Source organism: Pagrus major, chromosome 8, assembly GCF_040436345.1.
Source record: "Pagrus major chromosome 8, Pma_NU_1.0".
NCBI lineage: Eukaryota > Metazoa > Chordata > Actinopteri > Spariformes > Sparidae > Pagrus > Pagrus major.
In genome coordinates, this window is record NC_133222.1 from 24488507 (window position 1) to 24510395 (window position 21889).

A 21889-nucleotide genomic window follows, 5' to 3' on the forward strand; every position below is an offset into this window, starting at 1 on the left:
TTTTCTAAAATCAGCAATCAGCTCCTTGGTTTTGCTGAAGTTGAGCAGTAGATTTCTCTCTGTGCACCACTCTGCAAGATTGTTGATTTCCTCCCGATATGAACTCTCATCATTGAGTGTTCATATCGGAATCGTAATGTGGCCGATGATGGTGGTGTCTTCCTCATACTTTACAATAGAGTTCTCCTGATGTCTGTGAGTGCAGTCATGGGTGTACAGTGTGAACAGGAGGGGGCTGAGCACACAGCCCTGGGGGCTAAATAAGCAGGAACCATGAGGAGGGTCCCTGATTACAAGGGCAGTAAGTTGATTCAAAGATTTAGGGAACTCCATGAGGGCTTCTAGTGTACAGTTGTGGTAGAACCAGGTGTGTAAAACCACAAAAATGAGGACAGAGAACACCTGAGAGAGAAGAAATGGTGCTGATGTTGCCATTATATGCATGTCATTAGATACCAGAAGTAGGACTCAATGGTCCTGCAGCTGAACCTCCAGTATTTGGAGCAAGTAGGTCATGACAAATAAGGAGAGCTGTTTTCATCGCAATGTGGTCTGTTGTGCCTCTCCTGTTTCCTGCAGCACCAACTTCTCCATCCAATCTTCTGCCTGGTACAACTTTACCTTCACCTGCTTTAGGCTGCCCAGTCATGCCTGTGGTATGAGCAGTGTGCTGCCGGCCTCGCTTGTCTGCCTGTGCACCCATGGGAGGAGTTGTGTTTGCTCTGCCGCTATTAATTCAGCATGCTTGCTGGGTAAGCAGAGAGATGCTTACAGTAATACGGAGCCATAGATGCCAAATTAACTTAATCGAAATGTGTTGTATTTGTGCAGTAAAGTAGGATGTGTTGACTGACACAGTTTGAATTGTTCAGATGCTGTATTTATGAGCCTGTATATGTACAACTATCCACATCCACAATATGGGTGTGGGTATGCAGATTAGTGTGTGGAAACAGCCCTGTTGCCCCTTGGTAACGTGTGTGTGTGTGTGTGCGCGTGCGTGCGTGCGTGCGTGCGTGCGAGCGAGCGAGTGAGTGAGTGAGTGAGTGAGAAAATGCCAACAATTGTGTGCCATGTTGGCATGTAGCACATAGAGACAGGTGGCTGTAACGGAGGTGGCAGAGAATGACAGAGAAGCACATTATTTTCATTGGATGATAGAGATAGATGGAGAGAGCTAAAAGATGAAGATAAATACTGCATTCATGAACATGAAAACATCACTGTTATGACTCCAAGCATGCAATTTAGCACCTGATTTTGTTTTAGTCTTTTGAGGAAAAACTAAATTATATTTTCGCCATTTGGTCATTGTTAGTTTTAGTCAACAAAACTAGTTTTAATCTGTGAAATGTGTGAATGTGCATTTGTCATTTTTATGTATTAAGCATTGGGGCTACAGCTGTTACCATTTTTTGTGTACTATGGCTGCTTGTGTATATCTACTATTTAATATATATGTATATGCTGAAAGACAGAAAATGAGGGGAGAGATGGGAATGACATACAACAATGCTCTCTGACCGGACTTGAACCAGGGATGTCGTGGTTCATGGCTGGCACTTTCACCTCTACTACACAGCAGTGCTTGATGTGTACAGTTATCATGGTTACGGGTATTGTTCATATCTATCATGAGGTTAGCGGTAATGGCACTCTTTACCTGTCTATGGCAGGCTGTAAAGGTTGTAACATAGTGTCATGTCACTCTGCTCTGTGGTTATACAACACACTCCCCTTATCAGTAAATTGTAATTAGAAACTGCTGTTTGAACATAGCTGCTTAGTTACCGTCATTTTTGCTTATCTAGCATAACTCTCAAATCCAAAGCGCCGTGATCATTCAGAAGCAGGTTTCGCTCACCTCTGCATTATTTTGCACTCATTCCAAACTGCTGCCTATAACCACAAAAGTAACATTGATGTTTACATGCACATCCACAGTCCTTAATAGTGTTGCTTTATTCTTCCCCTCAGTTTTATTTTCATGGCTTGTCCCAGCTGTGTTGTTGCTGATTCTTGTCTAATTTTCTGGAGGAGACATATTACATGGCAGGAAAGGACACGTTTTTCCATCAAGAGCTACAGTATGTGATTTTGCAAATGCATGCAGGACATTAATGCAACATTATGTACAGTTTCTGAGTGCAACGCCACCGTGGTAAATACACATCCCAGGTGTGTAACAGTTTTGTCAGATGTAATGTAGGTACTAACTCATGACATCATAACAATGTTATGTGTTGAAGTAAACATGTATGTAACGCTGTGATCCTACCCTCTCACTGAAGTTACATAGAGCAGAAACAAGAGACAGAGACAACATTTACTCTGTTACAAGAAACTGTACCATCAACATGATGCTGAATCTGTTAGTGTAAAGTGAATAGGTTACAAAATATTGATTTAAGTAACATTAACATTTGTGTACGTAATTAATTTCCTCACTTGTCCGTCAGATTTACATTTTCATGTTTTGCGCAATATATATTTTGTTTTGTTTTGTGTTTGTCAATAAAGGTCATCAACAAATGTTATGTCATAGTTTTCATAAAAATATCAACACTGATTCCAAGATGGTTAACCCCACTGCAAGTCCTGTAGTGGCACCAGATAAGGCTATTTTGACCAGAAAAACAAACTAGGGCTGCAACTAACAATGATATTCATCATCGATAAACCTGCTGATATTTTCTTGAGGAATCGTTCAATCATTTGGCTATAAAATGCGAGATGCTATTGAAAATATTTCATCGCAATTTCTAGTGGCCAGGAGGACAGCTTGCTCTGTCCAGCTCATTCAGTATACTCACTATCACATAAAACTGTAAAGCATATGAGAGACAAAATCTTTTCGAGCTTTTCCATCCATCCATTCACTAATCTATGCATCCATTTAACTCTAGCTGCTTTTTTCTACTCTAACAATACTATGACATTTGGGTAATTTTATTTATTTGTGTGAATCAGTGAGAAGCAGAGAGAGAAAAAAAACAATCATTCAGGACTCCTTTTTCACAACTCTAAAACTATGTTTTATCATTGGAAAATAATTAATTTCATTTGCAGACTCGGTACAGATGGCAGGGTTCACACCTGTTGCATCACTGCAACTTAATTTTAACCTGTTGTAATGACTTTGGTTGACATTTTAGAATAAATCAGTTTCACATCCTGTTAAATATATAATACATGTAGTAATGTCACGAAAATGAAACCTTTAATACACTCTTTATTTATGCTGTATTCTACTAATGCCTCACCCCATACATTTCAGACAATTTGTATACAAATGAATTAATATAAATGGCCCTACAATCATGATGCATTTTGCCTTCTCCTGTCAAAAGTGTGTCCACTGGGTATCACAATATTTTTTATCTATTTATATTTTGAAGCTATTGGGCTGTAAGCCTATGTATTAAAAAAGGTTATGTATGAATAAATCCAAACAATGCAATGATCTTACAGAAAAAATCTGCAAGATTGTCTAAATGGCCCTGAAGTCACATTTCTATTTCAACCCCATTTATTGATGTCATATGACATCTGATCCAGTCACTGCTCATTGTCCTATGTTGGCATGACACCAGCTTTCCCAATCATTATAGTTTTATTGAATCAAAAAAGTTTGATGTGTAAATAAATGTGTCATCTGCATACAGGTGAGTACTACATCCAGGCTGACAGAAAATAGTATAGAAAATAAAAGTTATCCAAGGATTGACCCTTGAGAAACACCTTTTTTGTGTGCATTAAATTAGATTAATTACCATATTTCTATAATCCAGTTGGTGAGGTTTCAAGTCAGAATCAAAGCTCAGCTGAAAGTCCACCTCACTCTTGTCTTCCAGCTCTCCCTTTTAAAGTTGAGTGTTCCTGTTCACATCTCTCTAATCACCATTTCATCTAAATGTAATGTTATTGCTGTTTCTTTGCCTTTCTATGCAAAATGCAGCAAACATTAGTAAGACTGGCTGTTTCTGGTGAATGTCTGTTCTGTTTCTGTTTTATTGCAGCACTGTGTAAACTGCCTTGTGACACGACTCTTGACTACAGTCTACAGTCCACCAGTCACTCTGTAATTATTCGGTTGTTATGTGCTCCTCTCTGACTGTCCAATTTAAAACTGTATGTTGGTGAATATACTCCATATGAGTTGTGTGTCTAATCTTTGTAGGTTCCTAAGCCTGTTCTCAGTTTAAAGCAGGAATAGGAGTGTGTTCCAGTAGTCCAGTGGCAAGATGATAGGGTATATTGGATTGTGGTTTGTTTTTTTTCTCTACTAGAAGGCAGACAAACAAGTACACACACAAACACAAACACAAACACAAACACACACACACACACACACACACACACACACACACTGCAAGTTGCACTACTGTATGTTATATTGTGTTTTTTGTTACAGGAGCCAGTTTTAAAGGTTGAAAATGAGGCCAGTGAGGGAATGGGCAGAGTGGATGAAGGAGTAGAGGAGTTCTTCACCAAGAAAATCATCCCTGACTATGCACTGTGAGTTGAACTAACAAACCTGTGCAAGCACGCACACACATCTACACACACACACACACACACACACACACACACACACACACACACACAACGTTTACTCTAATAAGGCAGCAGTATACTGGTGAATGAAATTTTTCATATCTACGAAGAACACTTGAATTTCAATTCACATACTGTCATGGACCTGTGTCAAATAGTGATTGACAGTGGCAACCAATCAATGAGCAGAACTGATCCTGTTGCTGATTTTCAAAATGGAAAATCATGGCAGCTTGTATGTTTGTCTTGTTTCACCAAAATAATCCATTAAAGAAGTTGTTCCCAAAGTGGGTGCCTTGAGTACACAGAACTCATCATATCATTGTTTATTTACTGTGCATTTTTAATTCCATTTTACCACAAAAGATTTTTTTTACAATAACTACGTTTCATGTCTCATTTTCAAACATATTGAAACAGAGCAATAAACAACAAACTATGAAACTCTAATATGCAGTCATGTCACAGCTAATGACATGACAATTCACAGTTGCTGGTAGCTACAGTTGCATACACTCTCTGTCTCTTGACCTTTTCAGGAGCTCTGCAATCAGAAACATAGTGACTGTTAGAGCAAGCGATAGAAAGATTAAATACTGTAAACAAATAGCTCTGTAATGGCCTAAAAATACAACGCACAATGATAAAATCAGAAAATGCTTCCTATCTTCACACATCTGACTCAATGGAGAGTTTGTTTCCTAAACCAACTCAAACGGAATGCTGGAATTGAAGGAGTCAACTTAACCATTTTTGAACATTTCCTACCAACATTTCTTTATCAGTTACAAATACACTTATTTAACTTATACATCTGTGCATGGCAACAACAGTATGATTAAACTCATACTGTCAGCTCAGTTTGCTTGTCATGAGGAGTGCTACGCAGTACTACAAGTATACAACAAGTCTTAAAAACAGGAAAATAACTTTACTTTAACTTTTTAAGTAACCCGACTTTCCATCGGCCTGGGGTTGATTAGATGATGACTGAATTTTTACTTTTGGATGAACTGTTCCTTTAACCTCTCTTGATAAGCGATAAGATGAGAGCGTATCGTTACATAATTAATGTGTTTGTGATTTGAGCCTTGTAGCTGTGTGTGCAGACTGCATGGTGAATGTTCTTGTTGTGTTTAACAAACCCTATGTCCCGTCAGTGTAACACCACATAAACATATATTCCTTGTCTAAATTCTGTTCTGGATCTGTGCTTGCTGTTTAAGTCCGCTGAACACAACATAATCAAGATGCTTGTTTTTTTAAGCCAGATATTAAGAATGATTGCCATTTTGTAATCACACAGTCAATCTGACACTGGCTTTGTGTTAGCTGGTTTCTGTTTGGGACTGTGTTATTTTGCCCTGATTGATGGATGTGTCCATCCACTCGATGTTATTTTCAGTCAACACCAAAGCTGTGTGGTGGCTAGGAACGCCCAGCTTGGTGTGTCGAAAAATAATCTCAATTCAAAGTCCCTAGAAGCTTTTCCAGAGCTTTTAACTGTATCTCATGGTCTTCACCAGTCTGGGTAACTTGGATTGTCAGACATCCAATATAGTACGAACAGAGCCATGTCTGCTGACCACCCAACTATTGGTGTCCATTGTACTTTTTCCTTTCCACCCTTTGACACTAGCCACATACCAAAAGCAGCACATCAGTAGCACAACATCAGCACCTACTTTCAATTACATGGATGGATTTATAGAACTGTAAACATATGGTTTTAATGCCAAAGTCACCTCACAGCCCAGCACCATTACAAGTGTGGCTTAGGCAAATGGACAACCAAAAGCATGGCTGACAGTGTCAATGCACCTCACTGCATGTATTCTATATTTTATCAACAGTGTGAAGAAACGACACTGTTGATGTAATGTCAAAGATATCTATGTACTGTGTTGCAGAGATGTCTACTGTAGTTAGCATGCTAACCAGCTAGCCGGCCTCCTGTCTCCTAACATCACTTTGTACCTCAAGAGGTGATAGTCTGATAGTTTCAGCGGGGAGATGTAAAAGCAGCCAGTTCACTATTCAGTCTAATAAGTCAACAAAATAAACTCACAAAATGTCAAGAAAGGAAATATTTTCCTTACTAAACAGAAAAATACAATAAAGTTTTTTTCTTTTACTGAACTAAGATGAGTTTAATTGCTTTGTTAGCTGATCATAAACCACACTTCATTTAAACTCATCATAAATTAAATTAAACTCACCAACACAGTCTTTGCTTGTCTTTCCACAATCACCACTGGTTTGGTTCCGATAAATCCTCAGTTCACAGAGTAAGATGTGAAAATATTCTGGCTCTATACGCCATTTTCACCGCCGCTGATGTCCAACTCTCTCTCTCCTCTGCCGCTTCATGCCTCTCTCGTCCCCGGAGTCATAGTCCTGATCAGAGCTGCTGTAAATTACCTCCCTAGTGTATCCCCTGTCTTTAAACTGACCTCCGTTGCTCTCAGAGGCTGTGTTCAGTCCCAGTCTGCTGTCAAGCCAAGTTCACTAGAAGTTCACTGAATGCGGTCAACCTGAGCCCAGATGCCCGCGATGACTACCCACATCATCCGAAGGTGCAGTGTGTGCAGACTCCAGCTAAAAGGGCCTCTTAGTTCCATGGCTAACTGAGCTACTTGCTAATGGCAGTTGCTGCTACAGCCAAAGACAGCAAGAGTAACTATAGTGAGCAGCAGTTAGCGGTAATAAGCTCTGCATATATCATGGCCATATGCTTTTAGTTAGTACGGCCATATTTCATGGTAATCTGGCCAGCAGTCATCTAGATATCTTTCTCTTGACTGACATGTTGACCAGATTAACAGACTGACAAAGTAAATCTTACCATGCGAGGCCTTGCTTGTAGTGGAGCAAAAAGAAGTAATCACTGAGAGCCGTTTGTGCTCTGTGTGCTGTCTGCATGACCTTTCTTGTTGTTTACCTGAACTTAGCATGTGTCTGAGTCCTGTAGCAGTAGTTGTAGTACTGAGTGTCTCTTCTTGTCTGTTGCTCTTTCTGCTGTCTCCCTGCTGCAGAAAAGGCCAGTGGGAGGAGTCAAACCCTGCCCAAGCCACTCCCTCAGAGTCAAGCTCCACCCCCCCAGCCTCAACCCTCTTTTCCTCTTCGTCTGACAATATCACTTCCTCTACCACCACCACTGTCACCTCCCCCTCTGTCCCATCAACTGACACATCCTTGACATCCACTGGTGTACCACCCCTCTCTATATCCTCCACTCCTCCCGCCCCCTCTTCTGTCACCACCACCACCACCACACTTCCCACCAAAAACATCAAGAAAAAATTTGGCGACTTCTTCGCCTTCAAGAGAGCTCGAGCCAGCCGAGTCCCCAAGGCAGGAGGGGGAGAGGTAGGAGGAGAGGGGGTGAAGGTCAAAAGAACCTCCATTGCAGACCTCATTCGACCCCTCCGCGAGGCCAAAGAAAGGGAGAGAGAGAGGGAGAGGGACAAGGAGAGAGAGAAGGGGAGAGGGGCAAGGTCAGTGGAAGATGCTAACGTTTCTAATGATGCCGCCACCACAGAAGGAACCGTTGCCACCAGCCACCATCTTGCAGGCGATGCAAGGGGAACGATGGTGCCTGCCAAGACATCAACCACGATGACGCCTCCCAGTGAGACCACTCCCTCTTACCCCACCATCGCTACAAGACCTGACCTCACCACTGCTACGCTTTCCAACCTGGAAGAAGAGGCAGTTCCTGTCTTGCCAGGTCGCACCCCCAGTCCTGTGGTCACTTCCCCTCTGACTGACCAGGAGCGGAGCGAGATGTTGGTGAAGGAGATGAAGTTGGGAGGGACTCCATATGGAGAGAGGAGACTAATGGTGACCAAGAGGTCACTGAGGGAGGGCAAGAGCCAGAGTCTCATACTGCTGACGGGATTAGAGCCTGAAGACAAGGATGACACACACAGTAAGGTCAGTCTGACAATACACTGAACACACACACAGTCAGCTTGTCTAGTAGGAGAAGGGATGGTCCATGTTGAGAATGAAACACCAACAAACACCAAACAGCTCAAAATGTAAATTCTTAAAGACTGCTGAGAAAAAGGCCTTTTGAGATAGGATTTGTATGGTGTTAGCTAAATGCTGGGTGATAATCAAAGTTACAAGCAAATACATTTCCTGCAGTTTTACCATTTCTTTTTCTTTTTCTTCTCCTCAGGGCATGTCTATCAAGTAAATGTACACGCAGCAGCAACACACATGATCATACCAGTGAGGGCTTCAACAACAAAGCTAACACTAGCTGAGTTCTGCTGTAATTGTGTTAAACACACAAAATGCAGCAACAACACAGTTTCAGGCATCAGGCCTTATACTCAGAGGAGGATTAAGGTAGTCATGGGCCCCTAGGCTATTTTTTATGTGGGCCCCCCCTTATGCATCATGCTCTACCAGAAAAAATGTAATTTTGCACCATGTGTAACAGTGCAAGATAATATTTGGCAAACATGATCCACACACACTCCAGTTAGCACACAGGTAGGTCAAATCGAATCGATGAGCTTGATTGGATGAGGTGACCCGTGTCTGCCCAATCAGTGCTGTTTTGTTTGTTTATTACCCCATGGACCAATAGAGGTCAATGAATTTTTCCATTATTGTACAAGTACCATAATTATACAAGTGTATTTAAATTTCTAAAAAATAATCTGACCAATTCAAGGACCCCTCCACAGGGGTGGAGCAGCAATTTTAAATGTGGGGGGGTTCTGGGGTAGCACATGAGCACCGCAACCACCTTTGGCCCCTGTTTCAGTCTCCAAAACTAATGCGATGCATTTCTAGATTTTCTTCACTAGGATATGCCAATAATATTGCATTCAAAATGTACATTATAGCACAACGCTCTTTAACCTGAGATATTATATATTCACAAGCAATCACATACCATGGTATTAAGAAATTAATGTATATGTCTTATTAAAGAACAAGTGTGAATGAGTGAAATTGGCAAGAACACTGTGTTCCTCCCTCTTCTCTTATGTTATCTCCCTCTCCTCCTCTCATGTTCTCCCCTTCTCCTTCTCTCATGTTCTCCCTCTCTTCTCCTGTGTTCTCCCCTCTTGTCTTCTCTCCAACTTCTCTCCTGTTCTCTCCCTCATCTTCTCCATGCTCTCCTTTGTCCTGACTCCTGAACTTCCCTTCCTCAGAAACATCCTACATAAAGAACTCAATGTTAATATTCCTGAACATGTAAACTTAGAACAAACAGCCTTGATTTTGATTAGGAAACATTCAATTCTTTTGTTGTTCTTTTATCTGCTTTTTATTAATTATTTTACATATATTTTGTTGTTCTAATCTGTTTTAACTAATCTTTCATCCTAGCCTTTATTGTACTGTATATTATTTTATTCCTCTTATTATTGAAGATTTTAATAGTTTTATTGCATTTCATTGTCTTCATTTCTATTCTTTTCTAGTTTCTGAGAGCAGTAACAGGGATGAGTTGATGTAGGAGATTTTCTTCATTGAAAAGAAGGTTTTAAGCTCCAACAAATAGCTTTAAGTTACGTAAATGAACACCTACATGGCATTAATGCAAGAATATGAATGTACTACCATAAAATTGAATTAGTGCATTTATGGATTGAAAGCTAGCTTTCTGTTTCCCTCCTGTCACATAACTCAAATTAAATGACAACTTGACTTGAAAAAGAAGTCAATCTTCTGCTGCCTCTTCCTGTTTGGCATTCCTAACAAAAAGAATAATGATAATGTTGAATAATATCAAAATCAGTGGATGTCTGTAGAAAACTATCTGTCAGTTACCATTAACTTTACCTGGCTTGCATTAACTTTTTTTGCCACCTGGCTTGCTTAATATTAGCGGACATGCCACAAAGCAAGACACAGTTTAGTTATTTACAGACACAATCCTACATTATTAACGAGTTAAATAACCGTTTCACACCTCTGCTCTGTTCGCTGTCTGCGGCAGTGAGTGACGGCAGCTCCGTGTTACATGTAAGTGTTTACTTTCCCGGGGGGCGGGACTAGTGGGTTTGGTCAAATGGCTGTGATTGGCTTGATGGCTGTCAATCAATCTAACTTGGCCAATGGGTTTTCATGTATGGGGGACTGAGGTGCGCTCCATTTTAGTACGCTGGTACACCGCGAGGGCGGGCAAACGGTTTAATACCTTAGGAGAAAGTCGGGGGGATGAAATCACCTTGTTTTAAAAGTCCCCCACGGCTGTGACGCCACGGCCCCTCCACACGTGGGGCCCCTAGGCTGCAGCCTAGGGAAGCCTGTGCATTAATCCGCGTCTGCTTATACTAGTTATTCAGTTGGTTTCCCTTGACTGTCTCTCAGTATTACAACATCGCCCCAGACTAAGAGTAGTCACATTAACCAAGCAACATGCTAACACCTGATTCAACAGGCTGAACTACAAAATAAAGAGTAAAACAATATAAAACATGGCAAAACTTACAGCTTCTAAGTTTGAGTTGGGTCAGAGACAGTCGATATATTTGTTACTGAACCTTATACTGTTTACTGGCCAGCGCTGAAGACTGTCGTGTTTTCCCATAATAAATACCAACAGACGAGACTTTCAGGTTACCTACATTTATTCAGCAGGACCCACAACATGGAACTCCCCACTACCTTATCTGTTGAGCTGCTGCTCTCTTCCCAACTCCCTGTTTCCGTCTCAAACGTGTCCTTCAAAATAAAAGCACATGTATAACATCTTTGATTCCACCACATCTCCCTTTTTAAAAACATTGGGACTGAGAAAAATTATATCTATATCTAACTATAATAAACTCTCACAAACTCTTATGCCTTCTTGAAATGAACACCATGCATTCTTCAGAACAAAACTTTTCCCGGTTTCACCCACTTGTACAACAACCCTTTTTTTTTTTCACAAGTCCAGTCTCAGAGGTTTTACCACCACTCTGCCAAACCTAGTTCTGGTAGGGACCGGTGTTAATGTCTTTTGAGTCTGATTTGGGGGCTCAAGGTGATTTGGTGTGTTTGGAACAGACTCAACTGGCTGAGTTGGTGTGCAGGGTGTCTGACTCCGAGGAACAGTCTCTGGCATGGGAACAAGATGATGCCTGTTGCGCCCAATGGTGCCTGTGGGACTGTCCACTATATATGAACGGGGTGAGGAGTGGGTTGAAACCACCATGCCTTGAGTCTTGGTATCAGTAATCCACACAGGCTGTCCAGGTGTGAGCTGACGTAGATTCCTCACACGGTGTCTCTTGTTGAATACTCGTGTCTTTTATCTTCCTCTCTCTTTCTTTCTCTGCAACCGTAGCTCTATCAGGGAGCTCTGGGCTGAGTAGAGAGGGGTGCTGGGGCACTGGTGTACGAAGCCTGCGGCCCATAAGCAATTGAGCAGGACTGTAGCTGTTAGACAATGGAGTGGCTCTATATGCTAACAGAGGAAGATATGGATCTTGAGCTTTCTTTAGCAGTCTTTTCACTGTCTGTACATGTCGTTCTGCTTCACCGTTGCTTTGAGCAAATCTTGGGCTGCTTGTGACATGTTTGAATCCATAGGCTGATGAAAAGTCTGTGAATTGTTGGCTGGAAAACTGTGGGCCATTGTCACTGAAAAATAGTTCTGGGATGCCATGTCTGGAAAAAATAGACTTCAGGTGCAAAATCACGTCCTCTGAACGTGTTGGCGTTAGCTTAGCAATCTCCACAAATCTTGAGTAATAATCTACTACAAGCAGGTAATTGCAATTGTTTAGGGTGAATAAGTCTGCTCCCACCTTTTGCCACAGCCTTTCTGGGAGCTCACTCGGCAACAGCGGCTCCACGGGATTGGTGCATTCTTTGATGCATGTGGTGCAGCTTGTCACTAGTTCATTCAGTTGGTTGCTCAGGCCAGGCCACCACACTGTTTCTTTAGCCCGCTCTCTGCATCTTGTCATCCCTTGATGTCCCTCATGAAGAGCCTGTAAGACAGAGCTGCGCATTGCTGTGGGAATGATAAGTCTGGAGCCTTTAAGTAACAGTCCATCATGCACTGTAAGTACGGCTCTTTCTGACCAGTAGGTTTTCACCGGGCCTGTGAGTCTACTGTAGTCAGGCCAACCTTTCTGACAAAATGACACAACTACTGAGCAAACAATTTCAATTGATCCCTCAGCTGTGCCATGTATGTTGAGCTGGCTGGAATGTTGTGGATTAACTCATCAACATAGATGTTTGTGTCTTCCATTAGATCTTTGTCTGTCAACTTTAAACTTGAGCTAGTGGTGACAGGTGCACGTGAGAGAGTGTCTGCTGTATGTAGATCTTTGCCAGGTGTGTGTGAGATAGAGTAACTGTGTCTCATGAGCCTAAGTCTAAATCGCTGGATTCTGGGAGGGAGCTCTGTTAGTGTCTGATGACCTAACAGGCTAACAAGTAGCTTATGGTCTGTCTCTAGGAAAAAATGTCTCCCAATAAGGAAGTCTCTGAACCTTTCACATCCCCATGTTAATCCTAGCGCCTCTTTTTCCACCTGAGCATACTTCTGTTCAGTCTCTGTCATTGAACGTGATGCGTATGCAACCAGCCTCCACTGTTCTCCCTCTTTTTGCAGAAGGACAGCACCAAGTCCATACGAAAATGCATCCACCGAAAGTTTCAGCTCTTTGTTGAGGTCGTAGAGTGTCAGCACTGGAGGTGAGGCAAGATCATTTTTCAGCTGATCAAATGCATTTTGTTGTACACAGCTCCAGATCCACTGATTTTTCTTGGAGAGAAGGTCTCTCAGTGGTTTGTCTTTCTCTGCCAGTCCTGGGATAAATTTCCCCAGCTGGTTAACCATTCCAAGGAAGCTGCGGGCTTCACCTGTGTTAGAAGTCTCTTTCATGTCTCTTACAGCCTTTGTCTTGTCCGGGTCTGGCTGTACACCCTCAGCAGACAGGATGTGGCCAAGGAACTTGACTTTGTGTCTGCTCAGCTCACACTTCTCCATGTTTAGAGTGACACCGGTTTCCTGGAGCTTGTGCAGCACTGCATGAAGCCTGGTGTCATGCTCAACTTGATCTTTACCCCACACGAGAACATTGTCCATGTGGCAGACTACTCCCTGCAGCCCATCGAGGATCGTGGACATCCTCCGCTGAAAATGTTCTGGGGCTGAACCTATGCCGAAGGGCAATCTGTTAAAATAAAAACGTCCAAAGGGAGTTATAAACGTTGTGTACCGCGCTGACTCTGGGGACAATGGAATTTGCCAAAACCCTCTATTGGCATCCAATTTGCTGAAGAGTCGAGCTCCTGTGAGAGATCCAAGCGTCTGCTCTACTGAAGGTAGGATATATTTCTCTCTGCAGACTGCTTCATTGAGGCGGGTGAGGTCTACGCAGATGCACACTGAGCCATTTTTTGATGGCACTGGAACCATCCCTGAGCACCATTCTGTTGGCTCTTCCACTCTTGAGATGACTCCCAGACTCTCCATTCTCTCCAGCTCCTCCTTCATTTTACTAAGTAAAGGAATAGGGACGCGTCTTGGTGTTGTAAGGGAAAAGGGAATGGCATCTGGCTGAAGTTTGATTGTGTATGGCTGCTGCAACATCCCTAAGCCTTGACAAAGTTTTGGATAGGACTCTGCCATCACTTTCTTATCCATGCTATCTAGTCTGGAGACAAGGTTAAGCTTCACGCTAGCTGGCCTGCTTAGCAAAGCTATATTTAAGTCTTATTACATACACATCCTCTTGAATCACCTGCTCACCCTTACCTAGTGACTCTGTGTATTTGCCTATGACAGAGAGTGGTGTACCACCTTGGCCAAATAGTGGTCTGTCTGTTTCAGTTAAGTGGGAGTCTCTATCAGCGATGGTGTAGTATGTCTGGGCTGGAATGGCTGAGACATCAGCTCCTGTGTCTATCTTAAACCTCACTTTGTGGCTTCTGATAGTCAAATCTGTGTACCAGGGGTCTGTGCCTGCATCCACTGAGCCTAGAAACAAAGGTGTATCACTACAAACTGTATTAGTTTCCACTACATGTACTGCTTTGGCTGACTTACACACTTTGCTGTAATGTCCCTTTTTCCCATGTGTGGCATGTCACATCTTTGGCTGGGCACTGCCATTTTCCATGTGCAGGGGCTTTTCCACACCTGTAGCATTGCTGGCGATCTGTTGGTGCTTTTGACTTTGTTGCCAGGTGTTTATGTTGAAAAGATGTCTTTGGTGTGGGCTGCTTTTGTTTCTTGTGCTTTGCCATCACTGCGTCAATTTCGCCTTTAGCTTCTCCCCTGAGACCTGTTTGCTGTCTTTTGATCACTTCCGACTGCCGTGCCATGTTTAGCGCCTTTTCCAAGGTCAAATCTCTGTCCAGCTGCATCCTCTCCGTTAGACTTGTGTCTCTGAGTCCCACTACAAGGCGGTCTCTTATCAACTCGTCGTGAAGTGCACCATAGCTACAGTTTTCAGCCAAGGTATACAAAGCAGTGATGAAGGAGTCCACTGTCTCATTAGTCTGTTGTACCCATTGGTTGAATCTTGCCCTTTCATTTATTACATTTTTTCTGGGCACAAAATACATTTCAAAGGCGTGTCATCCCCCATGCAGTAGATTAATGTGTTTACCTGGTTAGCTTCAGAGCTAAGATGCAGGTTACTAGCTAGTCTGATTCTTTCAAATCTCCGGATCCATCTCTCCCAGTCCTGGGGTTTTGAGAAGTCGAATGCTTCTGGAGGTTGAATCGTGAACGTTGCACTTGGAGGTGGATTAGCAGGGTTAGCTGCAAGCTGGGGAGCCTGTTCACTGGGAACATTCGCGTCGCCACCGTCGGTCGTCATTTTCCCCGCTGACGAGTTTTGAAAAAAAAACTTTTACTCTCCCGCTGCCTTTCCTTTGCTTCTTACCACTGCCGCACTTCTGACACCATGTCGTGTTTTCCCGTAATAAATACCAACAGACGAGACTTTCAGGTTACCTACATTTATTCAGCAGGACCCACAATATGGAACTCCCCACTAACTTATCTGTTGAGCTGCTGCTCTCTTCCCAACTCCCTGTTTCCGTCTCAAACGTGTCCTTCAAAATAAAAGCACATGTATAACATCTTCGATTCCACCACAAAGACTTCTTCCTGTTCTCTCATCTGCTCCAGTTTGAACTACAAACTCAACACTACCTCCATGTTTGGCTGTAAATTCCCTCCCCAGTAGCTCAGTTGGTAGAGCATGCACCCCATGTACAGAGGCTGTGTCCTCACCGCAGCAGCTCAGGTTTCAAATCTGACCTGTGGCCCTTTGCTGCATGTCATCCCCCTCTCTCTCATCCCATGTCATTCTTAAAGTTGTCCTGGCAAATAAAGCCATGAAAGGCCAAGACCAATACTCTTTTACTGCCTGATTTATCTGTCTATTTTACTAATGATAGCTTACAGAGTCTGCACACCTATAGTACACCAACACAGATGATTTCCCTTATTTTGCTTGATTAGTGCTCTTCTCCTCTATAATTTAAGTACCAGCTTTTATTTTGAAATCTAAATATCATACATGCAGAATGTCAGTTGGCATAAGTGTGTTTTACAGCCAACATCCAGTACAGTTGGGAGAGAAACCTGGTCACTCTGATTAGTCTGGCATATTTAAACCTCTGTGATCACCTGTACTGTGTTATAATGCAGACCTGATGCATGAAATAATGATTGCAGCAAATATTATAGATATATAATATATTTAATATATAATATTATCTTTATATGCATTTCTTTTGCTAATCAAATCATTAATGTATTTCACCATTAATGTCAAGTAAACTATTTGCAGTGAAGGGGCTACAACATGTAAAAATGTAGATACTGCCCTCACAGCCTAGACTGTAGACTTAACAGACTCTTTATCAGATTTTTGCCCATACTGACAGACAAAGTTGAGAGATAAGAGATTCAACAAGAGCCAAGGACTTATCTGTAAATTAATGTAATTAATGTATTATCTGTAAATTTCATCTGTCAGCAGCAACAGAGAGCTTCTCTGCTGAATTCTTCAAAAGCTGGAGATATTCATTCAGAATTCTGGCCACTGCAATAAAGAATGCTGCACCAGCTTCCATTTTTTAACAATTCAACATTCACACTGATAGACAGATAATATAAATACAAACATATTTGTTTTGGCACCCATTTTCATTAGCTGAAGTAAGATAGTTAAAACTTTGACAACAAATTTGCTCCCAGTAACCTGAATTCGGAATAACAACACTTTCATTAATGGTAGGTTGGAGACCTAATTTACCTGTTGGGCCATAGACTAAAGAAAAAAACAGCTTGAATTTATGACAAACTACCAGTCTGAGATGTTGCTGTTGTGTAGATATCAAAGACAGTAGCAAAGCAACACAGTACATGAGTTAAGCACAGTAGAAACGTCAGATAGGTCAGACCACTGTGTTTATCTAGCTGAGAGCACTCCTCTTCTCAACCAGCATGTCGTGGAGGGGGTGGGAGACATTGTTCAGGATGCTAACTAACTTGGACAGTATCCTCTCCTCCATCGCCGCCTCCAGAGACCCCACTTCGACTCTTCATCCAATCACCCAGGCGACCTTTATTACTGGCTTGCTTTTAGTGACTTGAGACACGGCAGCATAAAAGCTCCACATGAAGTAGAGTCAGCTTTGGCCCTCGTTGTACAGACTGTGTGTGTGTGTGTGGGTGTGTGTGTGTGTGTGTGTGTGTGTGTGTGTGTGTGTGTGTGTGTGTGTGTGTGTGCACGTACATGAACTGTCCTTAATGTTCATGTATTGTCTTGCAGAAACATGCATCTGAGAGCACATCTAGTTTCGAGCATAGGCTTCAGGTGATGCTACATAGAATGGGCGTGGCCAAAACTCCACCTGCTGACACCAAGGTGAGCCAGGTAGGAAGGGAGTAGAGGTGGGGTGTGAGATCATTCAAAAAGTATTGCTTGTGTTTATTTTTAATATCAGCCGGGGGCGGGGCCTGAGGATGGTGGAGGTTCCTTGATGTGTGTCTAAAATGTAGCACTTCAATAATAGTAGTTATTGTTAATAGTGACAGAGTTTTTGGCCAGTTCTCATTGAATTCATACTGTGTACATTTAACTACAGGGGTGTTACTATAATGCACACACATAATGATGAGAGGCTCTGGGACTGACCCCTCAGCATACTGTATTTTGTGTTTGATGGTACTACTTTTGTGTGCTGCCTGTGTGTAAAAACACATTCTTGGATATTTTATATTATGATCAGTGCAAATGTTTCTGTGAATGGTTGCTTGATTTCAATCATATTTTGTTTTGGATAGGGGTCATTCCATACCAACTCACCCAGAATTCAGACATTTCCTCAGTTCATGTAATAGACTTTCTCAAAATAATCATGTAAAAACTTAATTCAAACTTCAAAATTCATGGGACCTAGCAAAATCTTCTAACCCATTTCAAATTTATATATTCAAAAAACATATTTTTATTTTGACAGTAGATTTTCCATAGAAAAATTATTAAAATTTTCATTTAACAGTATTCATGGTACCGTCATTTTTTCAAAAAAAGACCATGACATGAACTGAGAAGGCCAAGGTGAGTCGCTTTAGAAAGAGCCATAGGTCAAGTTGTAACATGCTGGGGGTCATGGAGGGGACTCAGGGGGCTTTTCACACAATAAAGAATAATTCTGCTTTATTAAAACTTGGGTCTTATTTTTAAAGTTTCATTCATCATGCATATCAGTAATGACACCATACTCACCAAGTTAATGCCTGTTAACACAGCGATGTCATTAAAAAAAAAGTCAAAAACATAAACAGTCAGACAGTCATACAGTTTGGAAACTAACCAACAGGTTTAACAAATTTACTTGGACATACAGTTTTCTTGAGTCATAAACGTTTATTCTCAAGATTAGAGGTGCACTGTCTTTTAGTTTGCTTTCAGTTGTTTAGATAATCTGAATAAACTGTTGTTTTTTTCAACCTGTTTGATTATCTAACTGCTCATGTTCACCTGTTGGGCTCTGTTGTAGTGTTATTCCCAGATCTCAGCAGTTTAGTTTGGGGTCATTCCATGCCAACTCACCTAGGGCATCCCAGTTCATGTTAGGGATTTTCTTGAAAAAAAACTATGTTGACACCTCTATTAAATTCATGTCACCGTGCAAAATCCTATAGCTGTACTCCAAATACTTTTTAAGTTATGAATTTTGAAGTTTGGCCCTCTGAGCTAAATTTTAGCATTTTAGTAATTCTTTGTATGTGTATATGTAAACCTCACCAATCCCTTCCAACATCCAAGACACCATAAGGAAACTTGAGAACATGTTTTCATGTAATTAGTTGTACCTGAATGGTTACAGTAATCAAATTAATAACAGGAAGTAATTTTTTTTACTAGAACGAAGAATCTGTCATTTTCAAAAATTATTCACCAGTTTCCACTTTCTTTCAACCAAATGTTGTCTCTGTGTAGTATTAATGTACTTCTGTCACATCTATAAGTTATTTGGTCCTGAATAAAAAACTGCCACAGATTTTGTTAAATATAGCTTTGGAGCTGGAAAAACCCACTTTTTTGGGTTGGTAGGTTGTAGATTTTCCCAAAAAGGATTATTTTAATATGCATGAAACTTTAGTATATGAAAGTGTTGATATTATAATAAGATGTATAAGATGTTATATCACTCCCTCATTGTTTGTGATTTTTCTTTTAAATTAGAATTTTTTTTTACTTTTCACTGGCTGTAATATCACATTCAGTGGTTTTATTTCATCAGTAGGTATTTGTGCTGTGTAGACTGGTGTTTTCTATCTGTCTTATTGAGCCTGTTTGTCATGGGGTTCTGGAAATTTGCAAGTTATATCTTGTAAGGGCTTGGTTTGTTGTGTACTAGATGATGTCATCTTGTTCTGTGTGTGTGGACAAAATATTCATCTTAATTCCTTACATATACAATACCCACAATACACATATACTATTTCACAATTTCAAACTCTGAGCTAATTGCAATATTGCAATTTAACCAGAATTATTTAAAAGGGCAATCATAATTTATTTCATTATTAAGCAGTTTGATTGTATAGTGAGATTGTGGAACCCTGCTCAACTGGCAAATCCTAGAGGGAGAAGCCACAAAATAGTCACAAAATAGCCTGTGTATAAAAAGGTTGGCTGGGTCGTTGATGTCAGAAAAACCAGAGGCTTTGAAATTGTGAAATAATATATGTGTAATGAGCTAAGGAACTAAGACTAATATTTTGTCCAGACATTCAGAACAGGATGACATCTGGTATGTAATGAACCAAGCCATTTCAAGATGTAACTTGCAAATTTCCAGAACCCAATGAAAAACAGGCTCAATAGATATCACACAGATAGAAAACCTTGAAGTCAAAACAGTACAAATATCTACGGATGAAAATTAATAACTGAATGTGACATTAAAGCCAGTGAAAAGTAGAAAAAAAAGATAATATTTAATTTAAAAAAAATCATAAACAATGAACGAGTGATAAAACATATTTCACATCATAAAGTTTTAATGATATTAGAATAATCCTTCTTGGGAAAATCTACAGTCAAAATAACTCAAAAAGTGGCTTTTTCAGCCCCAATGATATGTTTAACAGAGTCTGTAGCACTCAGTTTTGTATGCAGGACCAAATAACTTCTAGATGTGACAGAACTACATTAATACTACACAGAACCAAAATCTGGTTGAAAAAAAATTAGTGGAGATATGAACTTTTGAAAATGACAGATTCTTCATTGTGGTAAAACAAAAAATGACTTCCCTGTTATTAATTTGATTACTGTAACCATTCAGCTAAAACTATTTAAATGAAGGTTTACAATACACATACAAAGAATTACTGAAATGCTGAAATTTAGCTCAGAGGGCCAAACTTCAAAATTCATAACTTAAAAAGTATTTGGAGTACAACTATAGGATTTTGCACAGTGACATAAACTTAATAGTCATTTCAACATGAATTTTTTTCAAGAAAATCCATGACATGAACTGGGAAAGGTTCTGGATTTTGGGTGAATTGGCGTGAAATTATCGTTTGGTGAGTACAATTGTATCAGAACTGAAGACTGGGCAAAAAGGATAAGGTTGTAACATACAATAAGCCAGTACAAAGTGCAAAACCAAGTTGTTGATCAAATGTCATTTGATATTGTCCAATGTGTCTGTTCTAGAATAAAGATGAGGAGCTGAGAAAGGCCAACTCTGAAGGTAAGCAGAAGCATAAGAGTAAGAGTCTCCATCATAGTCGCATCACTTGTTTTATGTTTGATATCTGAACTTTCTTTTTTTTTTTGTCAGTTTGTTGATTTATTACAGTCGTTACAAGAGCTTGAAAATTAGACAGATGTCTTTGTGCTACTGTTTGTCACTTCACTCGTGCTACATGGTTATTATTTCTGTTGACAGAGTAACAATTGTAAATCAGTCACATTTCAAATAAATTAAATAAATTAGCATTCAGACCATGTTTGATCGTAATTTTTTTGTAAACACATTTTATTGCAACAGGTTGGTAGCAGAGACATTGACACCACATAGAAAATTATTTTACATATACATATACATAGACCCGAACGTCCCTTGCCATGTCCCACCCCCACAAGTTGCCCTTCAGCTGCACTTCTGTCTACTTTCTCTGTCCATCAGGTGCTATCCTGGACAAACCTGAACCACCTCCCACATACATGAAGCCCAGAACCATGTCCACTTCCTCAGGTATCAATGTTATTTACGCCCATTTTTAAAAATAACATTAATGTGTGAAATAATAATATGTGCAGAGCCAAACCTACAGTGAGTTGATCCTACTAACAAGTATTGTGTGTATATAAGCCTGATATATATCTTCTCGTTCTAAGCCATAGAGCTCCATCGTTGTCCTAAAACTATTAAAAACACAAGAAGTGAACTACGCGTTTCGCATGTTGCTTCATCAGATTCGGCCTGGGCTTGATTGCCAACAGGTGCCTCTTGATCAGGTGTTAATTAGCCAAGCATCCAGCAACATCACATTCCCCAATACAAATACACTAAAAAATAATTTTACATGAGACAATGACATATAGTGTAAAGTATAACGTCTAGCTGATCCATCTATAATACTTCAGAGGACAAATAGCTACATACAGTTCCACAGGATATCATAAATATAGACCAATCAGGCATAACATTATGGCCACCTGCCTAATATTGTGAAGGTTCCCCTTGTGCAGCCAAAACAGCTCTGACCTGTCAAGACATGGACTTCAGACCTCTGAGGGTGTCCTGTGGTGTCTGGCACCAGGGCGTTTTATAGTGGATCCTCTGGGTCCTGTATGTTGGGGGG

General features: G+C 40.8%; 1 protein-coding gene across 1 annotated transcript in view; it reads left to right on the plus strand.

Moving 5' to 3' along the window:
* carmil2 (capping protein regulator and myosin 1 linker 2) overlaps positions 1-21889 on the plus strand; it is a 109205-nt gene that overhangs the window by 75346 nt on the left and 11970 nt on the right. Inside the window, 5 exon segments of the mRNA XM_073471216.1 lie at positions 4415-4518; positions 7593-8493; positions 17328-17456; positions 20736-20772; positions 21211-21279. Coding sequence (XP_073327317.1) covers positions 4415-4518; positions 7593-8493; positions 17328-17456; positions 20736-20772; positions 21211-21279 — 1240 coding nt within the window.